Source organism: Halichoerus grypus, chromosome 15 (genome assembly GCF_964656455.1).
Source record: "Halichoerus grypus chromosome 15, mHalGry1.hap1.1, whole genome shotgun sequence".
In the NCBI taxonomy this organism is placed as follows: domain Eukaryota; kingdom Metazoa; phylum Chordata; class Mammalia; order Carnivora; family Phocidae; genus Halichoerus; species Halichoerus grypus.
The window spans coordinates 11597891-11619468 of NC_135726.1; the positions used below are offsets into that span (position 1 = coordinate 11597891).

The window sequence follows — 21578 nt, forward strand, 5'->3', positions numbered from 1 at the left end:
CCATCTGCAGCGCCCTGTGATTGGAGGAAGGGCCCATCACTTGGCCGCGCCGTTGGGGTGGGAGGAAGAGGGCCCCATCCGAGAGTGACGCTGAGGCGGCGGAGGTGCGGTGAGCGCTTCGGTCCGTGAGTGCGAGCGAGCCGCGGCAGCACTTCGGACGCTCTCCCCATCTCTCGGCGGTGAATGGCGGCGGGATGGAGCACGAGGGGAGCGGCGGCAGCGGGGGGTCGGCCGGGCTCCTACAGCAGATCCTCAGCCTGAAGCTCGTCCCGCGGGTGGGCAACGGGACCCTGTGCCCCAACTCCACTTCTCTCTGCTCCTTCCCAGGTATCGGCCCCGCCCCGTGCCGCGCTTGCGCACTGCGTGTGTTGGCGCTGCTGCCGGGCAGGGGGGCGCCGCTTCTCCGGCGGGCGGGCCGGCAGGCTGACTGGGGGCTTCTGCGCGCGGCGGTCCCACTCTCCCTGAGCTGTTTTCCTCCTGGAAGGAGGTTCCCGCTCCCCCGGCGGGGACTTGGGGGATATAGCCCTTTCCCCGTCGCTTCCTCGCCGGCACCTCGGGCCAGTTACTGCGACCCCGCGCTGGGGGCCAGAGCGAAGGGAGCGGCCGCGAGTGGACGGGTCAGTGGAGGGAGCTCGGCCACCGCTCGGACTGATTTTGCTTTTGGAGTTTCCAGACGCCCCAGGGTCAGACTGGGACCCGAAGGAGCCCCGGAAGCGGTCGCCCCTCCTTGTTTGGGGTGCGATGCGCCTGGCCCCTGAGGTCCGCGCCGGCCGCGCGGCTTTCGCGGCTCGGACGCCGAACCGTCCGGGCCGGGCTGAGGGGCCGAACGCAGCGATCGCGCTCCCCTGGGGTCTAGTCTCGCCTCAGCGCCCCCAGGTTGTCTACCGTTCGCTTTCACCTCGTCCAAATGCACCCAGTCCGCCAGCTTCTCTTTCTAGGAATCACTTTCTGAGACCTGTTGCCGAGTTCCCCACTCATGCGTTCGAGATCTTTGAAACAGATTCCTTTTCACTCTTCTTAACGCCCACTGGAGCTTCTGCTGGGCCTGGTGTAAGGGTTTTTCAAAATTACAACACAAGGTTGAAAGCTCTGCGTGCTCAGAAGGCTGGGAGGAGGAGAAATTACTTGGGAAGCTAATAAAGGCTTTGAGAGGAGGGCACAGTTCGGTGTTGGATCTGATAAGGCAAGAAGACACAACAGTGGCGATTGAAGGGTGAGGTTGGGCTGTCCCGCAAAAGCTGACTGGTATGTTGACTTGGTAAACAGTTCGAGAACTGGGCCTGAGACCTGCAAAGGAGGGACGATTGGATTACTGACTGCAGTCATAAACAAGGCACCTGTGATTTCTCATCCACTGGGAAGCGACTGCCAGGCGCCATTCAGTGGACACCCGGGACTTGCTGGGTATTACCTGCCTAGTATTTTCCCCGGACAGCTGATAATAACCATGTTGGGGCAGATGCAGATGTTTCTTTCGAACTATACCTAAAATAATCTGGCAACTCACTTTGTTTCAAAAGGTACAAAGATCACATTTGACAGTGACAACAGAAATATATGGCATTCTGGAGACACTGTTTAAAAGGTGAAATGTTGGGGCGCCTGGGTGGCTCAGTCGTTAAGCGTCTGCCTTCGGCTCAGGTCATGATCCCAGGGCCCTGGGATCGAGCCCCGCGTTGGGCTCCCTGCTGGGCGGGAGGCCTGTTTCTCCCTCTCCCGCTCCCCCTGCTTGTGTTCCCTCTCTCGCTCCCCCTGCTTGTGTTCCCTCTCTCGCTGTGTCTCTCTCTGTCATATAAATAAATAAAATCTTAAAAAAAAAAAAATGAAATGTTCATGCAGCCCAGAGGTACTACTGGGCCAGATTAGTCTGTTTTGTTTCCTTATTTCTCCCCCAACTCATTATTTTGAAATTTTCAAACATACTGAAAAATTGAAGTACTAGTATAATGAACATATATCCTTTATCTAGACTCATTATTAATATTTTTACTTTCGCATCTCTGTGCATATATATGTATATTGTGTGTGTATTATGTATGTACATATATATACATAACATTTTTACTTTATGCAGAGACATTTGAAAGGAAATTATTGAAGTGGTGGTACCGGACACCTAATACTTCAGCATGTATCTTTTAAAACAAGTCCACTTTGTCATAGCCAAAAAACCCTTATCACACCCAAGAAATTTAAGAATAGAATAATGGTGTCTAGAGGCACCTGGCTGGCTCAGTTGGTAGAGCACGCAACTCAGTCTCAGGGTTGTGAGTTCAAGCCCCATGTTGGTTGTGGAGCCTACTTAAAATTAACAACAACAAAAAAATAATGCTGTCTAATGTACAGGCCTTATTTAAATTTTCCAATTGTCTGAATAATGTCTTTTATAGCTTTTTTTCTTTAAGAAAAAACCCCAGATCTAATCAAGGGTCACACATTGCTTTTTTTTTTTTTTTTTAAGATTTTATTTATGTATTTGACAGAAAGAAAGAGAGCACAAGCAGGGGGAGCTGCAGGCAGAGGGAGAGGGAGAAGCAGGCTCCTCGAGGCTTCCCAAAGAGCAGGGAACCTGATATGGGGCTGAATCCCAGGACCCCAGGATCATGACCTGAGCTGAAGGCAGACGCTTAACGACTGAGCCACCCAGGCGCCCTAACACGTTGCATTTAATTATCGTGTCTCTTTAGTCTCCTTGAATCTAGAACAGTTACTCCATCTGTTTCTTGAGCTTGATGTTTTTGAAGAGTCCTTGCTAATTTCCTAGACTGTCCCATAATCTAAGTTTATCTGATTACTTTTTCACGATTACATTCAGATTAAACATTTTGGTTTAGGGTACTACCTACGGGGGTGCCTGAGTGGCTCAGCCAGTTAGGCCTGTGACTGTTTTTGGCTCAGGTCAGTCTTGGGGCCCTGAGATCGAGCCCCCTGCTGGCTCTGTGCTCAGTGTGCTCTCTGCTTGAGATGGTCTTTCTCCCTCGCCCTCTGCCCCTCCCCCCCTCTAAAATAAATAAATAAATAAATAAATAAATCTAAAAAACCACGAAGAATTCTAGCTCTATAGGTGATGTCCACTTCCCAGTGCACTACCTCCGGAGACACTCAACAGCAGTGTGTGCCTTTATTGGTAATGCTGTATATCATTTGGTGAAGGCGGTGCTTGTCAGATCTCCACTAAAAGGGTACCTTAAGCCTTTTGTGATAAGTCATATGCCAGGTGATACTTTGAAATTGAATGTTCTCTTCAGTCTGTCTGGCTTTTAGTTGCCTTTTTAAGATTGAGATAAGTGAACTTGGGACAGTAGTTTTTGTTGTTTTTTTTTTTTAAGATTTTATTTATTTGACAGATACAGCGAGAGAGGAAACAGAGGCAGGGGGATTGGGAGAGGGAGAAGCAGGCTTCCCGCGGAGCAGGGAGCCCGATGTGGGACTCCACCCCAGGACCCTGGGATCATGACCTGAGCCAAAGGCAGACGCTTAACGACTGAGCCACCCAGGCGCCCTGGGACAGTAGTTTTAACATTATGTCATAGTAGCTATGACAATGAGAATTGTTTTGCTTTCAGAAATTATTCTGAAAATAAACTGCCGTATGTACATGAGTTTATGGGTGCTTCATTGGATATATAATTTGGGGGCATTGATCACTAGGAATTATTCATTCAGCGAGTATACATTTGGCCCAGTGCAGACTCTGGGCTAGGGGGTATAAACATGCATGAGTTAGAGCCCTTGACCCAAGTTGATCAGAATGTGATGGGTAAACACACAGTCTCCCCGCTGTGTCTCATCTTTAACTGCACTAATGGATGTTATAGGCACATGGGGTTTCATCCTTTTTGAGGCACCAAAGCCTGCTTACAGTGAGTTCTGTTCATTGACCTGAATCTGGAATAGTTCCTATTTTGGCCTCACAGGAAAGGTCACTTGCACTTTATGCTAAGTCAGTATGGCAAAATCACTGCTCTAAAATACTCTGTGGTTTGTCACTATCAGGAAGCTTAGAATTGATTTTTTTTTTTTACCTGCATTTGCAATTTAGCCATTTAGATTTCTGCCTAACCCTCCTTATTCCAAGATGTTCAGATTTCTTTTGTTGTTGTCATCATTTTTTAGCAAATCTAAATGCCAAGAAAGGCAGATCTTTTCTTTTATCAGGAATGGTATTAACCCTCTGAAGGTATGAATTTTATTAATATCAATGTTAAAGTATGTGTGTAATAGTTAAACCTACTTATGTTTCGGTTGTGCTATTGCTAGAGTCAAGAATGGGTAAACAGTTAAAAAAAAAAAAAAAAGGAATGGGTTGCAGTTGGACCAGTTATTTATTCATTCACTCAACAAATATTTGCTCTATGTCTGTTGCCTGCCTTTTGTTTTCTAGGTACCAAGTAAAGATGTGGTAGGGAACAAAATAAAGGAGCTTTCGTTCTGATGGGGATAGAGAGAAAATAAAAAGTATGGAAAGGAACAGTTTAGTGGTGTGTAAGACGGTAGGGCGGGTAAGCGGTGGGTCTTGTGTGTCAGGGTGGAATGCTGTTTTACTTAAGGTCATAAGGAAGCTCTTTACAATGATGCCATTGGAGCTGAAATCTAAAGTACGAGAGGAACGAGACACACAGCTATTGGGAGAAGAACATTCTGGGCAAAGGCACAACAGGTTCAGAGCTCTGGAATAGGAGCTTGCTTAGGAAACATTAAGAAGGCCAGCAAGGAGGATGGGGCAGTGTAGGTGAGGTCAGATCCCAGAGGGTAGTATTGGAGGGTTTTGAGCAGAGAAGGGATGATCTGATGGACTTTTTCTTTTAAATGTACAATTCAAAGATTTTTTTAGCATCTGCAGAATTTGCAGCCATCACCACAAGCAACTTCAGAATATTTTATCACCAGCAAGAAACCTCATACTCGTTGGCGCTAACTTTCTGGCTTTGTGTGGAGAAGGGCAGATCAGGACAGACAAGATCTAGCCAGGCTGGGGGCCGAGAGACCACTGGGGGGAGGCAGGCTGGACGGGCACACTCAGAAGCCAGGGATGAGCAAACAGGCAGGCAGGCGTGTCAGGAGAGAGGTGGCAGCCCACAGTGGGTGGTCCCGTCATTGTTAGGAAGGAGTGGAAGGGTCTCTAGGAAATAAACTCTGCTTTCCTTTAAGTCTCACACAGTTCCCGAATTCACAGTATTCTGACAGCAGTTATATGGTTTTCTACATTGAGCTGTTCTGTGACACCATTGGGGTGCCCTGCAGTTCGGTTAGTTCCTACACTGTCGCCCTGGAGTTAGCACCAGATCCCACAGGTTAAGGGCTCAGTTTCCCCACTTCAGATGCCAATCAGAAGTCCAGGTTGTCCTATGTGCTTCTGACCTGCTGGCTCTAAGTTGGCGATTGCTACGACCCCCTTCCTCGGTTCAGTTAATTTTAGAACAGCTCACAGAACTCAGGAAAACAGTTTACCTACTAGATCACCGGTTTATTACACAGGATATTAAAGGGTACAAATGAACACCAGATAAAGAGATACGATGGGTGAGGTTCAGAAGGGATTCTGAACAAAGGAGCTTCTGTCCCTGAGGAGTTGGGGGAGTGCCACCCTCTCAGCACATAGGGGTAGTCACCAAACCCGGAAGCTCTCTGAACCCCATGCTTTCCGGGTTTTTTGGAGGCTTCATCACGTACGCCTGATTGATTATTAACTCTACTTCCAGCCCTTATCCCCTCTGCAGAGAATGGGGGGTGGGCTTATTTCCGTGCTTATAATCATGGCTTTCTGGTGACCAGCCCCCATCCTGGAGCCCACCAAGAGTTGCCTCATGAGGGGCGCCTGGGTGGCTCAGTCGTTAAGCGTCTGCCTTCGGCTCAGGTCATGATCCCAGGGTCCTGGGATCGAGCCCCACGTCGGGCTCCCTGCTCCGCGGGGAGCCTGCTTCTCCCTCTCCCACTCCCCCTGCTTGTGTTCCTCTCTCACTGTGACTCTCTCTGTCAAATAAATAAATAAAATCTTTAAAAAAAAAAAAAAAAAGAGTTGCCTCATGAGAACAAAAGAGGTGCCTGGAAATTCCAAGGGATTTAGGACTTCTGTATCGGAAACTAGGTTCAAAGACTGAATATTAGAACAAACGATTTTCCTGAAGATTTAGAGAGAGAGAGAGCACATGTGCGAGTGGGGAGAGGGGCAGAAGGAGAGAGAGAATCTTAAGCAGACTCCCCGCTGAGCATGGAGCCTGGCGTAGGGCTCGATCCCCCAACCCTGAAATCATGACCTGATGCTTAACTGGCTGAGCTGTCCAGGTGCCCCCCAGCACCACTATTTTAAGGGTTTGAGGAGCTTTGTGTCAGGAACCAGGGGCAGAAACCTATATATATATATATAATTATTATTATTTCACAAGGGAACAGATGGACCCCCTGGTAGGTAGGTGGGGTCAGTAAGGGAGGGGTCTCACAGTGGGCAGTGTGGAGAGATGGGGGCTGATGGGCAGTATCAAGGCATTTCAGCATTGAGTTGCAGGTAGGACTCCAGTTCCCAGGAGGGCTGATGTGGTCTACTTAGAACCCCGGCTTCAGAGGAGCTGACTGTGTTCATACGGTTGTTTGACCTGGAGCATAAGGTGGAGTGGGGCCAGCTAAAAGGATATCTAAATGCTGAGCCTCACCCTGCCCCCTTGGCTTAGGCTTCTTCCACTCCTGCTAATGGAGCCAGGTTGGTCTTGAGGCCTTGCTTGGAAATTGCATAACTCAGTTGTGGAAGTTAGAGGGCCAGGGGGCCAGCCATTACTAACCCCTTTTGTTAATACAGAACGTACCTAGAGGAATCTGCAGTCTGTGTGGCTTATCTCTCTAACTGAAATGTCTGTCTGAAAAACAGATTCTTAAAGATAATAAGCTCCTTTTGGGCAGCATCTTGTGTCTTGTCTTGTTTCGTCTTGTTTCACTGACCTATGCAAAGAGCTCAGTAAATACTTGATCGTTGAGTGAATGAACTCTTAGTGCTTGTAGTAGTTTGTTCTTGCCACTGTAACAACTTAGCACAGTATAGTGGCTTAAAAAAACACAGATTTATCATCTTAGAGTTCTGGAGGTCAGAAATCCAAAATAAGTCAGCAATGCTGCCTTCCTTCTGAAGGGTCTAGGAAGAATTGGTTTTCTTCCCTTTTCCAGCTTCTGGAAGTTGCCTGCATTCCTTGGCTCATGGCCCCTCCCCTCATCTCTAAAGCCCACAGCATAGCATCTTCAACTCCCTCTGACCCTCCTGCCTCCCTCCTACAAGCGCCTTGTGATTACATTAGGCCCACTTGGAGAAGCCAGGCCACTCACCTGTCCCAGGACCCCTAATCCAATCACACCACAGACTGCCTTTGCCACCTGTTCACAGGTTCTGGGGATAAGTGTGTGGACATCTTTGGGGCCCATTCTGTCACCAGTGCTTAATCTGATTTCCCCTTAGAATTTTTTTGTTACAGATAAATTATCTGATTTATACTTCAACAACAGGAAGGATGTGACTTTAGCTGTCAGAGTAAGCAAAGTTGAAGATAATGCACTTGATTTGAAACAGTGAACAAAGAAACGCTGTAAGATATGGAGACACAGATTTTTGACAGCGTATTGAACCAGAGAAATGAAAAGTATGATGATCAATAAATAGCTATTAAATAGATAGCAAATTAAGGTGCAGTAGGTTAAAGGGAAATCACTTACTTTTAAGTGTTTTATTGATCGGGGTTTGCCTTCGCTATTAAGAGTGCTCGAATAATCTCATCCATCTGAAAAGTGTTTTATAAAGTATACTACTCATCTAACATAATAAAGCCTTTTTTTGTTACTTAATGTGACTTAAGAGACACTATATAAAATATGTAGGCACTGAGGTAGCTAACGGATGCAGCTCAAGGTTGTAGGAGGGTGCAGCGTGCATCCCTTTCTGAGAAACTCAAGGAAGTGCTGACTTGCTGTGCCAACCTTTGTTTACAAATAGGCCTTTCAGCTTTTAGGAAAAGGAATCCTCCTGGGGCAGGAGCTGTGCTCCAGGGGAATTGGGAGTGAGTGTTGGTGTCTTAGTCTGCTTCAGCTGCTATAACAAAATGCCCTAGGTTGAGTGGTTTAAATAATAGAAACTTATTTTCTCACAGTTCCGGAGCCTGCAAGGCCAAGACCAGGTGCTAGCATGGCCGTGTTGTAGTGAGGGCCCTCTTGGGTCGCCTTCTCGCTGTGTCCTCACATGGCAGGGAGAGAGAGAGAGAGAGATACCTCTCTTCCTCTTCTTATAAGGCCTCAGGCCTATCAGACCCACCTTCATGGAAGTTATCAAGTTGGTGTGTCTCACCTCCCAGTTCGCTACCCAGTTCACCTCTAAAGCTCGGGGAGCTCCAGCAGGGCCCGCGAGTGGTATCAGGTCATCAGCAGGATGGCCACTGCTCTGAGTTCTCAGAGGCAGATTTGCATCCGATTGTCCCCTCCTGGGACAGCGGTGTTCCTGGTGTCACCATAGCATTTTGCCGACGAGGTGGTGGGATGGAGGGCAGAGTCTGCGCGTGACCCGGGGAGTAGCTAGTAAGGACTGTGGGACTGGAGATGGGGTTCCTGCTTTGGGAGGGAATAGCGTGGGGCCGGGCTGTGGCCTGGGGTTAAGCCAGTAGTGGCTGGTAGAGGAGGCGGCTTAGGCGGGGAAGACAGGCTGCCCTCCCTGAGCCAGGGTGCTGCAGAGGCTGCCCAGGCGGGAGGGGTTTGTGGGCACCACAGCTCTGGCCGGTGCGCGTTTATTGGACGGGCAGTATCGGGACACTAGACGGTGCAACGTCTGGGAGCTGCTGCCCAGCATGGAGGGCGAGTCTCCTAGGTCGTGGAAGCAGGAGGAGCTCCAGCCCGAGGCTGGAAAGGAGGCTGCGGTAGTCAACAGGTTTATTTCCAGAGAGCATGGGGCTCAAACCGTGAGGATTCAGAGCCCTGCCTGCAATTTCTGATCAACATATTGACTGGAAAGGTGGTGTTTTTCTTTGGCGGAGGAGGGACAGTAGTTAATTAGTGTATGTATATATAGTTATATATTTTATACATATTAGTTTTTTACATTATGCATATTTAATTTTTAAGCTTGGGACCTTACTCTTTAATCACTTTATGCTCCGTATTCCATGATCTAACTTGGTTTAGCAGAATTTGCCAAATGCCATCAAATAGACCAGTTTCAACAGTAATAAAATTATTCTGAAGATATATCCTGTTCAGAAAAAAAAAAAAAGTTTCGGGACGCCTGGGTGGCTCAGTCGTTAAGCGTCTGCCTTCGGCTCAGGTCATGATCCCAGGGTCCTGGGATTGAGCCCCGCATCGGGCTCCCCGCTCAGCAGGAAGCCTGCTTCTCCCTCTCCCACTCCCCCTGCTTGTGTTCCCTCTCTTGCTGTGTCTCTTTCTGTCAAATAAATAAAATCTTAAAAAAAAAAAAGAAAAGAAAAAGAAAAAAATTTCACAAATGGTTTGAAATTTTTTATAGGTATCTGATAGCTTTCCACCAGAGCAAAAGTGCCAAAACACCTCAGTTGTTTGTTATTTTTTTAAAAAGGTTTTATTTATTTATTTGAGAGAGAGAGCGTGAGCGGAGGGAGGGGGGCAGAGGGAGAGGGAGAAACAGGCTCCCTGCTGAGCTGAACAGGGAGCCCGACGAGGGGCTCGATCCCTGGACCCCCGAGATCATGACCTGAGCCGAAGGTAGACACCCAACTGAGCCAGCCAGGCGCCCCTAGTCATTTGTTATTTTTAATAAGCATTGAGCCCTAGATGGGGCATGCCTGATACTTTCATTTGGAACCAAAGCTTGAATTAGGTGTCCTAATTTAGGTATTAATTGAAACTTTATGTGAGTCAAAATGAGCGAAGAATTAGAACAGTCATCAGTGACCATGCCAAGGGTGGCTTAGAGGGATTTGGCCTCCATTCCTAATCTCCCACCCCCAACAGTTCAGAAATTGATCTGGAAAGAAAACATCCACAGTGGTAATTCTTAGAGCGTCTTCAAGTCCAGCCTCAGAGACAGCTTTGAGAAAAGCTCCTGGTCCTTCCCTTCCTGCTCTCCACTGTCCCCAAGCTGATTGGTGCTCCTCATTGTTTCTGTAACATTCCAATCAGATCAGCCTTCCTGAACTGCTCTTTTAGAAACAAAGGCTCTTTTTTTCTTTTTCTAGTTTCTTTTTATAATAATTTTGTAAAAGCCAGTAAGCAGGGGCGCCTGGGTGGCTCAGTCGTTAAGTGTCTGCCTTCAGCTCAGGTCATGATCCCAGGATCCTGGGATCGAGCCCCGCATCGGGCTCCCTGCTCGGCGGGAAGCCTGCTTCTCCCTCTCCCACTCCCCCTGCTTGTGCTCTCTCTCTCACTGTGTCTCTCTCTGTCAAATAAATAAATAAAATCTTAAAAAAAAAAAAAAAAAAGCCAGTAAGCAGCTAGAAAAGCTTTTTTAAAAAAAATCAAAGTAGGGGCTCCTGAGTGGCTCAGTCGGTTAAGCATCCCACTCTTGATCTTGGTTCAGGTCTTGATCTCAAGGTTGGGAGTTCAAGCCCCCCATTGGGCATGGAGCCTACTTTAAAAAAGAGAAAAAAAAGCAGAGTAAAAACTGAATGGTCATTAGCCCTTCCCCAGCCTATCCCACTCCCCAGAAATAACACTTTTCTGTTGCTTGCTGTTGCTTGCTGTTGCTTGCTGTACAGCATAGAGGATGAGGGCATGGCCTCGGGTGTCAAGCTCCAACTAGGCTCCAATAGGGCTCCAGCCGGGCTCTCCTCCTGCTGGCCTTGTGGGGCTCACCAGCAGTGTGGGCTCCAGCACATTCCTTCCCTCCCTCTGCCTCTATTTCCTCATCCAGGAGCCAGGGATATTCATGATCTGTGCCTCATAGTGTTGTGTTAGAGGATTGCACGGTTAAGATTTATAAAGCACTTAGAACAATGCCTGCCCATGTCATAAATATTTATTAAATACACCTATGTCCAGACTTTTCTCCGGGTGCATAGAATTATTTATACACACATTTGTGTTTCTTTTGTTTTACAAAAACAGGATCTTCTATATACTATTCTGCAACTTGCCTTTTTTTTTACTTCCCAAGGTGGCTTGGGCATCTTAATCCCCTCAGTATATAAAGATCTAGCCCATGTTTTTATGGGATTGTGTAATGTTACATTATGTGCACCAAAATGTGTTTGACAAGTCTTCCATTTGCGGACACGCATGTGGTGTCTGGTCTTTGCCATCACAGAGCTGCTGGAACCCTGGCACCTCTGCCCTTGCCCGCATGTGTATTCCTATAGGTGGTGTTCCTGGGATATTCCTGGAAGTGAGGTCGCCGTGGCCAAGGGCATGCACACTTGACTTTTTTGGATACACCCTTCTAAATTACCCTCCAGAAAGGTTTTCTAGTTTGTATTCCTACTGGGAGTGTAAGGTAGGACCTGTGAAATGATGTCCTGACAACCTTTTACTGCTCAAAGCCTTTAATGGTGCTTCTAGGGTTTTCACGTTGAAGTCTTTAGTCTGACCTTCAAAACCCACCGTAACATGACCCCATCTGTCTTTGTAGCTTTTTTTTTTTTCAAGTAGGCTCCATTCCCAATGTGGGGCTTGAACTCATGACCCTGAACTCAAGAGTCTCATGCTCTACCGACTGAGCCAGTCAGGGGCCCCTATCTTTGTTGTTTTAACTGCTTTTAGTTTTACAGACCCTCTGCTTCAGTCAGACCGCTGGTTTTTAATCAGGGCGATTTTTGACCCCATCCCCATCCCCCCACCCCCACCAGGACATTTGGCAAAGTCTGGAAATATTGTTGGTTGTCAGAACTGGGGAGAGGGTGCTACTGAGCTACAGTAGAGGGCAGAGGCCAGGGCTACCACCCCGGGTCCTGCAGTGCACAGGTCAGTCCCCCACAACAAAGGGTTAACTGGTCCAGGTGTCAGTAGGGCTGAGTTAAGCTGTTGACTGATCTCTGAAATTACCTGTTACTCACCTGCTTCTAGCGCAAAGGACAACAGATTTTATCTGACGTGACACCTTCATTGTATCCATGTGGGTAGCTAAAGAGCTGTTTTGTGAATTTCAAAGCCTTGCCTGGGCTTGGTGGGGGAAATTGCTTCATCCGCTGTTTACCAGATTGCAAAGTCATGAGGGCAGGATGGTATCTCCTGTTTCCTATTTCCCGAGGGGGCTCACGCATAGGTTTTTAGACATAGTTGGTTATCAAATATTTTAATGTTGCTTGAATTGCAGTCATCTTACAAGTTAACTAGACATTCTCCATAGGAACCAGCTCCTCCATCCTGCCCCCTCATTTGCCGTTTGTCTCTAAGCCAAGACATTTCTGTTTTTTGGTATTTATTTAATATCTTAAAGAGCTTTGCTATGCTGAGGGGCAATGGCCTGACACTGCATTGTCTTGAAATGTTTGTTGAATGAATAAAATTGTATAGCTTTTTCATTTGAGAAGACTTAACATGATTGGCCATTTTAGAGGTTGACGACCTTGTTCTAGAAGCGGCCGGATAGTAAATATTTCAGGCTCTGTGGGCCGTGTGCCGTTTCAGCTCTGCTCTTGTAGCTTGAAATAGCAATAGGCCAGACTTAACTGAAGGATCGTGGCTGAGTTCCAGGAAGAGTTTACGTACAGAACCTGCCGGTGGCCTGCGGGCCTCAGTTTGCTGATGCCTCGAGAACCATCAGTGTTTGGATGTTTGACTGATGAGCCTACACTGCACCTGGGTGGCTTTGAAAATGAAATAAGCGGATACAGTGACTAGCCCCTGGTAATCACTACCAGGAAAGTCGGCGACTTGCGCCCTGTTTGCTTTTCCTTGCAGAGATGTGGTATGGTGTGTTCCTGTGGGCTCTGGTGTCCTCTCTCTTCTTCCATGTCCCTGCTGGATTACTGGCCCTCTTCACCCTCAGACATCACAAATATGGTAGGTTCATGTCTGTAAGCATCCTGTTGATGGGCATCGTGGGACCAATTACTGCTGGAATCTTGACAAGTATGTTAGACATTATGATACCAGTCGAACTGTTCATATGACTAGTCACTTAATTTCAGGACCCACTTTAGAAACGTGTCTGAGTGAAATGAAGAAAAAAAAGAGTGGCTTTTCACCCTGGGCCTCTCATTTAGTGTATTGTTTTTTTCTGACCTCTTACCCCCCCCCCCATTCCCATTATTTGGCTAACATCTTTGACTTCCTAGGTTGTATTTTCTCCTATCTTTCAGATAAGCCAGGTGAGGTTTTATGAGATAGGTCGCTAGTAAGAGAAGCTGTTTATCTTTTTGGAAGCCACTGCTTCTTTCTTGTCAGCGATCAATTGACTGGTGGCATCGCAAGATTGTTGCTGAGTTAGTGCTGCTCACTCAGGGGCGGCTACTTTAAGGGTGGAAGACAAATTCTGATGACAAGAATTCTTGTTTAGGAAAGTACCTGATTTGTCTTCTGGTTATTTTTTCCCCCCTCTCAGAACTTTTTTTTTTTTAAAAGATTTTATTTATTTGTCAGAGAGAGAGAGAGAGGAGTACAGACAGGGGAGTGGCAGGCAGAGGGAGAAGCAGGCTCCCCGCAGCAAGGAGCCCGATGCGGGACTCGATCCCAGGGCCCTGGGATCATGACCTGAGCTGAAGGCAGACGCTTAACTGACTGAGCCACCCAGGCGCCCCCTCTCACAACTTTCTGAATGAGAATTGGAATAACAAATTATAAATTATTTTTACTTTTTTTTTATTTTTTGGCTTTTGCTCATGTCACAAAGATGAGAATAAGTTTAAATCATTTTTAAGCGCACGATTAAGTGTAAATATCATCTCTATTTTATATAAATTAAAAATTATAACAAAGCAAAGCTAAAAACACTCCATTATCACATCTCTAAGTGAAAACCGCAATTTGCATTTTGGTATGTGCTTTCAAACTTTTTTTCTAGGTGTATGTGTCAACATAAATATATGCTTAAAAATTAGAAACATAACATTCCTACTAATTTGTGTGTGTGTGTGTGTGTGTGTATTTAAGCCTTGAGCTCTAAACAGAAGTGTCCCTTTCTTTGACTTGAGTTTTTTTGGGGGACAAAGTGGCCTCATTTCTATGTGTTCTGTAGGTGATGAAACATTTGTGGTAATAAGAAGAGGAGGCCCCTTTTCTCCTGTCTGCATAAAGGTGTTTCCATAACTGGCTTTATATAGTATTTTTAACTGTATCTCCTACAGCTGCTCTTTAGAGACCTTCTGCTCCAGTTTTCTTACTGGATTCCTGGCTCCTAGGACCTGTCTCAGATTTTTCCTCAGTAAAATAAGGATAATGCTACCCACCTCTGAGACTGTGTGATGATAAAAGGAAATGTTTATTAAAGAACTTAGCATAATACCTAACACTTGGGAACTGTGCAATAAGTGTGTCTATTCTATTTTTAAGACTCCGGAATGAATAGAGTCTATTTCCCATTTTGCTGCTCTCCCTGGTCTGCTTTTCCCTTTCTTCCCTACCTCATCATCCAAACCCCACTTTGGGGCCTACTTCAAGTTTCTTAAGCTTCTTTCTACCCAATCCATATGAGGGGCCCAGTGAAACAGGTGCCTTGCGCATGTTAGTGACACGATATGTGTGCGGAGCCACTGGAGGTGGGCATCTCAAAGTCACAGATACTCCAGGCAGCCAATACAGAAACTGCTTCATTTGCTCTTTCTTAAAGTATGTAAATATGCCCTCATATCCCATGTATAAAATGTATAGACATTTGATTGAGATGCTGTATGTTGTCTTGTATTATTTAAAATCTGTTTCATGCTTATGCTTTCCTTCTGTGTCTCAGCTTGATTCTGAGCATTAATGAGAATAGGGATCATACCTTATCAGACATAGAGGTAAACAAATATTTGCATGAATAAACACAATGATCAAAGAGGATTCTTTTTGGAACAGTTTTTGAGGGGAGGGTCATCTGGGAACTTTGGATCTATTCTTGTCCAACTAATGAAATCTTGGCTTTCTTGGTACAATGCTGAGTCCCTGTAGCAATTTATATGGGTTTCTAGGGAGATTAAGATGTTTGTGTTTGTTTGGTTTACTCAGTTTCTAGAAGTTGTGGTGACTAATATAATAAAAACGATTAGTGATATGGGGAACAGAAAGGATCCCCTTAGGATCTCTCCCCTCATGCCCTTTGAATTAATAACAACTCCATAAGTGTAGAGTCATCCTTTCCTTTTCCCATCCTCTGCTCCCTCCTCTATCCACTTTGGGTGGGGAGCTCTGAGTACCGTAGAAAGTGGAATGAGGATTCCCTGTGGCTTCTGAAATATTTCTTGCTTAGTCTCACACAGAAGTTTTGTTGGCGTTTATTGCCAAGTTTTTTTTAGGTACCTGTTAAATGCTAAGCATGGCAAATAAGATGTTTTTGAGTTTGTAATCAGGTCATGGGGAAGTTGCTATATCTTCATGATTTTGGTGATGACTTCCAGATTATTTTACTGAGTAAATCTAGGAGACCCAGTTTTAAGGACTCACTTTTCACCATCTAAAAGAACTAATCAGTGATTTGTAAGTTGTATGGGGAATACTTAAAACCTAGAGTAGGCAGCAAAAAAGTATAGGGAAAACAAAACATTTCTATAATATTTAAATTTTAATGTAAAAAATCTAGAACATTCTACATATAGTAGGATTTTAAGTGCTGTATTTTCCTGATTATATTAACCTTGATTTTTTTTTTTTTAACACCCTTTTTTTTGAACAGGTGCTGCAATTGCTGGAGTGTACCGAGCAGCAGGAAAGGAAATGATCCCATTTGAAGCCCTCACCTTGGGCACTGGACAGACATTTTGTGTAGTGGTGGTCTCCTTCTTACGGATTTTAGCTACTCTATAGCGTACACCCGTAGGCCATGATGTTGAACCTAAGTTTGATAGGCTCCTCACAAAAAGAATACATTATGGAATGTAGTGTGTTCTTACTTCTTCAAGTGGAAGAAACTTGGATGAAGCAGTATGTGAAAAATGACATCTCAGCCCTTTCTTCAGTTTGAAGCTCTAGGAACTGAAGATCTTTCTGGACTCCTATTGTCCTCAACCAAAACAAATCAAGTTTTTTAGCACCTTTTTTTTTTTTTTTTTTTGGATTTAATTTAAGCAGTTTTACAAGTGCACCTTTACCCACGCTGGGTCAACAGCGCTTCTGGGTTGACGTCCTTCACCCCGAAATCTACAATATTCTGTGAGAAAATACAGTGTTGCGTATTTCAGAGAAACCACGAAAAATACTGGTTTTTTCTGAGCAGAGTATGCTGTACTAAAATCTTACCTAATCTAATCTTGATTAAAATTTGGCAGACTCTTCTTTCACTGCATCTTCATGACAATAAGTGCCAACTAGGTTTTGGTTGAGTAGAGCTTTGAGAACAAATTTGTGGAAATGTAACAGGAAAAAAAATCCTACAACACAAGTAGTGGCTTCAGTTCCACTGTTGAAAGAAAAAGAAGATGATGTGACATTTTCTGGATAACTATCTTGACCTCTGATTGCTTAATAATATTTTAAGAGATGTGAATTTGTTGTTTTGTACATTATATCAAAATAAGCTAGCTAATTGAGGCTTTTTTCCCTCTAGAATTCCTACATCCCTTCCCATCACTTTCATTCTATTGATTTTGTTTACTTTAATTAGAAACATACCCTATTAAATAGCTTGAGTTCAAAATTTTAAGCCAGATTGGTTAGGATGCTCTTTGGACATTGAGGTACCAAAAAAAATTTTTTTTTAGCATTGTCATAGTTTTTCTTGGTGACTTTGGTTGAAATTGTAGAAATGCAGCTTAAACTAGAGTTGGTGGTTATTCATTTCTTAGTCTTAATGTGGTCACCACTGTTACAGTATTGGGTGTCACTCCCAGAAAGTGCCTAAAGTTTAATTTTCAGATAAGCTTCCACTTTACATTTCCCTTCAAGAGAATGTATGTCCTTCCAGAGAATTAAACACCGAGTTTTTTAAACCCAATTTTAGCTATCTTAATTTTTCTTCTACTGCCTTTCTTTTTCATTAAAAGGCCTGAAAACTGTGACCTTCAAAAGAGAAAGGATTGCAAAAATTAAGTGTCGAGCTTGATCCTTACCACTTCAGCTGTGTTAAATGGAATATAGCCGTTGTTCTCTGTGTTCAGAATAGTTTCTGATCATTAAATCTGATGTTTTTAAAGGAAAGTTTTCATTGTGACAGTAAGGCTAATAGCCCGTGAGGTTATGTACACACAAACATACCTATTCCATTTAAAGCAATATGTCCTCTGGCTTCTGATTAAAAATAGCCAGAAGGACCAACTTACCAGGGAAAGTCAAAGAGGAAGAATTACAGAGAGAGCACAGAACTTAATTGGCCATTTTGTTTTAACTCAGAGGCCATTAGACCACTTACCAAATTACAGTGACATATGCTCAGAATAGGTGGAAAATTACAAGTAGACTTGGAATGCTGGCAAATGTTTTTACAAATTCCCCAAGAAGTTTCTCTCCAATGTGCAAATCTTTCTATCTTGCAAATTTTAAGTCTTGTCTTTTAAGATTTTTTTTTTAAAGATTTTATTTATTTATTTGACAGAGAGACACCGTGAGAGAGGGAACACAAGCAGGGGGAGTGGGAGAGGGAGAAGCAGGCTTCCCACTGAGCAGGGAGCCCAATGCGGGACTTGATCCCGGGACCCTGGGACCATGACCTGAGCCGAAGGCAGACGCTTAACGACTGAGCCACCCAGGTGCCCCTAAGATTTTTTTTTAAAGATTCTATTTATTTCAGAGAGACAGAGAGAGCATGAGCAGTGGGAGGGGCAGAGGGAAAAGCAGACTCCCCGCTGAGCAGGGAGCCTGATGACGACATGGAATTCGAACCCAGAACCCTGAGATCAGGACCTGAACCGAAGGCAGACGCTTAACCAACTGAGCCATTCAGGTGCCCCAAGATTTTAAGTTATCTCTGTACCCAGCGTGAGGCTCAAACTCACAACCCCAAGGTCAAGTGTCACATGCTCCACTGGCTGAGCCAGCCAAGTGCCCCTACGTCTTTAAATAAGACTCCATTTTTCTGTTCAAGGAGCTGTGATTTTTGCAAAGTAGCCCTTCAGTTTAAGAAATTTGGAACATTATATCCTTTGTTACAGAAAATGATTTTAATCATTTCTCTTGAAGTATGCCTCTTATTAGAATTCTCATCTAAAACATTCTTTTGGATAGAATTTTTCAAATTGAACATATGGGCCTGTGCTTGTTAGGCCCCTCCCCCTGAATACTAATTTTTGAACATATTGATCGATTATTTAAATATTTGGTTATTAGAGCCAAGACACAAAAATTAATGCATTTTGAAAGGTGTTTTTGTTTCCATCTGTTTCTTTGCTATACATTGATTATCCACTCTTTTTAAAAACTTCAAATATAAGATCTATCTTCAAATTATTGAATATTTCATCCATCCAAGTATGTGAACATTCTCCTGTGAATAAATTTATATAGACCTTTATATACATGGAGCTTTGTAGCTTGAAATGTTTTTAAGGAGAAACTATTTGAATGATAAACAATATATCTAGTGCCCCTTGGGTTTTTTGTTTAATTTCTCAAATACACAATTATTTGGGGGTGGTCACTCAGATGGAAAAATACTGGCATATGTGTTGAACATTTTATTTTACTATAGTTTTTAAGAATTTTTGCCAACAACCTGCTTTCTTAGGGCCTATGCAACCCCCACCCTTTCCCAGCTGGACATCCACTTCTCCTATTTTTTTTTTTTCCCCAATTTTTTTTTTTTTATGCAGGGGAGAGAGGCAGCTCCCAACCATAAAAGCTTCATTCTTTAATATGGGGGTTTGGGGATGAAGGTATTTTGTGAAGACAAGTCCATATAAAATGTGTAATGAATATTCCACCAGAAGGATGTCTCTTTGTGCTCTCAACTCATTTTTTAATTTTACAGTAAAACATTACTTCTTAGGAAATGTTTAAACCAGTGAGAGAAAGCTGATGCAAATAATTAAACCACTCCTTATGTTTTTTAAATTTTAAATTGTATATTGGCTTTTGATTTCAGTGTCTGGTGTGAATTAAGTTCTTACTACAACTGCAGTGCATTCCAACCTTCCCTACGACACCATTTCCTGGAATGTGAAGCCCTCGTGCCATTAGCTATCCACACGCAGCAAGTTTTGTGTATGTGCATTTCTTTTTTGTGCACTCTGTTAGGCTGGTTGTGACTAAAATCAGCTTAACTTTTGTATTAGATTATTTCACTAACTGCTCTAGTCAAAATGATCAAATCTTTGTACAATAGAAAATAATTTAAATTTTTATTTTTCTACTGACATTTCTAATTCTGGTATAAATGTTTATCAATAAAGAATTTCAATTCTGTGAACAGGAATGGTTATTTCTTTTTTACAGTGACCAGTGAATTTAATCTTTTGCAATAAAGTCTGACTTAGATTTTTGGATTTTTAAATAACTTAGTACTTAACATATGTTTACCTGTATTTCTTTTACATTCAATTTCTTACTAATTTATGGTAAAATCCTTGTTCAAAGATGTGATTAAACTGTATGCACATGTGAACTTGAGTCCTATTAACTGCACTTTGTGGGCTGTATCTTGCCATCAAGAAGCGTTTTGTCTGATTCCACACTGGGATGGCTGAGAGCTGATACAGTGTATGAAAAAAAATTATTTCAATAGTAGGTTCACATGAAGAGTGGCTCCGATGTCGGTTTAGCACTCTCAGGGACGTCACAGAAGTCTTTCTCTGCTCTGCCGTTCTCAGCAAATTGTCCAATTTGGGTGTCTTACATCCTAGTCCAAGATAGACGACCCCTACAGTTCCAGGCCTCATAGATAGACATACAGTGTCTGGCAGGAGACTGCCCATTCTTTCTCTTTTATTTTTTATTGAGGTATAATATACAGTAAAGTGCACACATCTTAAATGTATAGCTTGATTAATTTTTACATATTCATACACTTATGTGAATACCATTCGCAACAAGGTACAGAGCAATTTCTAGGACCCCAGGAGAACCCTACATGCAGAGTTGGGCCAGAAGCCCCCAAGATTGTATACGTATCCAGGACCCAAGGCAGGAGGAACTTTTCTTCAATTTTCAAAAGGTGATAACCCAAGATTGGACAATGGAAAGAGACTGTGTAAGATGAGGGGCTAAAGGTGCTGAGTATGGTAAAGTGGACCCCATAAACTATTGCTAAGATAACACAGTACTAATGAGCCCAGGAATCTTCTAGGGAGTTGAGGGAATTTGTACTCGGGCCAACCATTGCTTAGTTCCAGCCTATTTCTACTTGGTGGGATTTTGAGCCCAGAATAGCCAGATTTTCCAGTTTTTCAAGGGAAGTTGCAAATCTAGATTATTTGAAATCTATATTTTTAAGCGCAACTAATTTGAATTCACAAAAAATGCTTTTCAGGTCAAATAACGCATGCCTTTGAGCGTTGAGTTGGCCTCCTCATTAAGCTATTTGAAACAATGGAAAATAGTTCCTACCCTGGTTATCCTTAAAGTGGTTAGAAACTTTGTGATTTGAACAAATGTATGGAGTGCTAGTGAGCTGTAAAGAGGAGACTGGGAGAAATGAGATGATGCTGGAGGAGAAAGTCTGCTAGAGAACCCCAACGCATCCTTTTCCCCAGGCGTGGACCCCAGTGATGGGGCAAAAGTCTACGTCCTGGTTTGTCACTGCAGGTACCACTTACCCTGTCCAAGGGAAAAGGCTGAGCATGTTAAACTTCCAAATATTGGGTCCTAATTTCACATCTATTTTTCTATTCTCCTCCCATAAGGAAGATCTACTGAAATGGATCATAGACCTAAATGCACAAACTAAAACCATAAAACTTTAAAACAGGGGTTAAATTTTGTGATCTTGAGTTAGGCAAAGCGTTCTTAGATAGAAGCCCAGAAGCACCAGGGAAAAGAGAAAAATAGATAAATTGGACTTCATCAAAATGAGAAAATGTTATGCTTCAAAGGGTGCCATCAAGAGAGTGATGGTACACAATAGGAGGAAATATTTTCAAGGCCTGTGTTTTATGAGACTGGTATTCAGAATATATAAAGATCTCTTACAACTGAACCATAAAAAGACAAATAACCTGATTTTAAAATGGGCAAAGGATCTGGATAGACATTCTCCGAAGAACATACACCATGGCCAATAAAGACAAGAAAAGATGCTTAACATCATTATTGAACAGGGAGGTGCAAATCAAAAAAACGATGAAATGCCGCTTCCCACCCACTAGGATGGCTTTAATCAAAGAGACAAGAGTATTGCCAAGGTGTGCGGAAACTGAAACCTTCATACATTGCTGCTGAGGTTGTAAAATGACACAGCTGCTTTGGAAAGCAATCTGGCAGTTTTCCTCAAAAGGTAAAGCACAGAATTACTATATGATCAAGAAACTCCGCAGGTATATATCCAAGAGAAATTAACTCTGAAGATGTGCTAACTGAAAGAAGAAAATCCCATAAGACCACATATTGTATAATACCATTTATACGAAAAGTCCAGAATAGGCAAA

At 43.7% G+C, this 21578-nt stretch overlaps 1 protein-coding gene across 3 annotated transcripts; it reads left to right on the plus strand.

The window, feature by feature from the left end:
• Nucleotides 1-19405, plus strand: TMEM170A (transmembrane protein 170A). Of its 3 annotated transcripts, none has more exons than XM_036113674.2 (3): nucleotides 1-327; nucleotides 12832-12933; nucleotides 15743-19405. In XM_036113674.2, exons 1-3 carry the CDS (start codon nucleotides 195-197, stop codon nucleotides 15871-15873), a joined length of 366 nt encoding a protein of 121 aa, XP_035969567.1. In that variant the 5' UTR covers nucleotides 1-194; the 3' UTR covers nucleotides 15874-19405. The 3 variants fall into 3 exon arrangements, with proteins under 3 accessions (XP_035969567.1, XP_035969566.1, XP_077919081.1); XM_036113673.2 differs by having other exon boundaries at nucleotides 3-327; nucleotides 12832-13002; XM_078062955.1 differs by having other exon boundaries at nucleotides 179-275.
• The last annotated feature ends 2173 nt before the right edge of the window (nucleotides 19406-21578 follow it).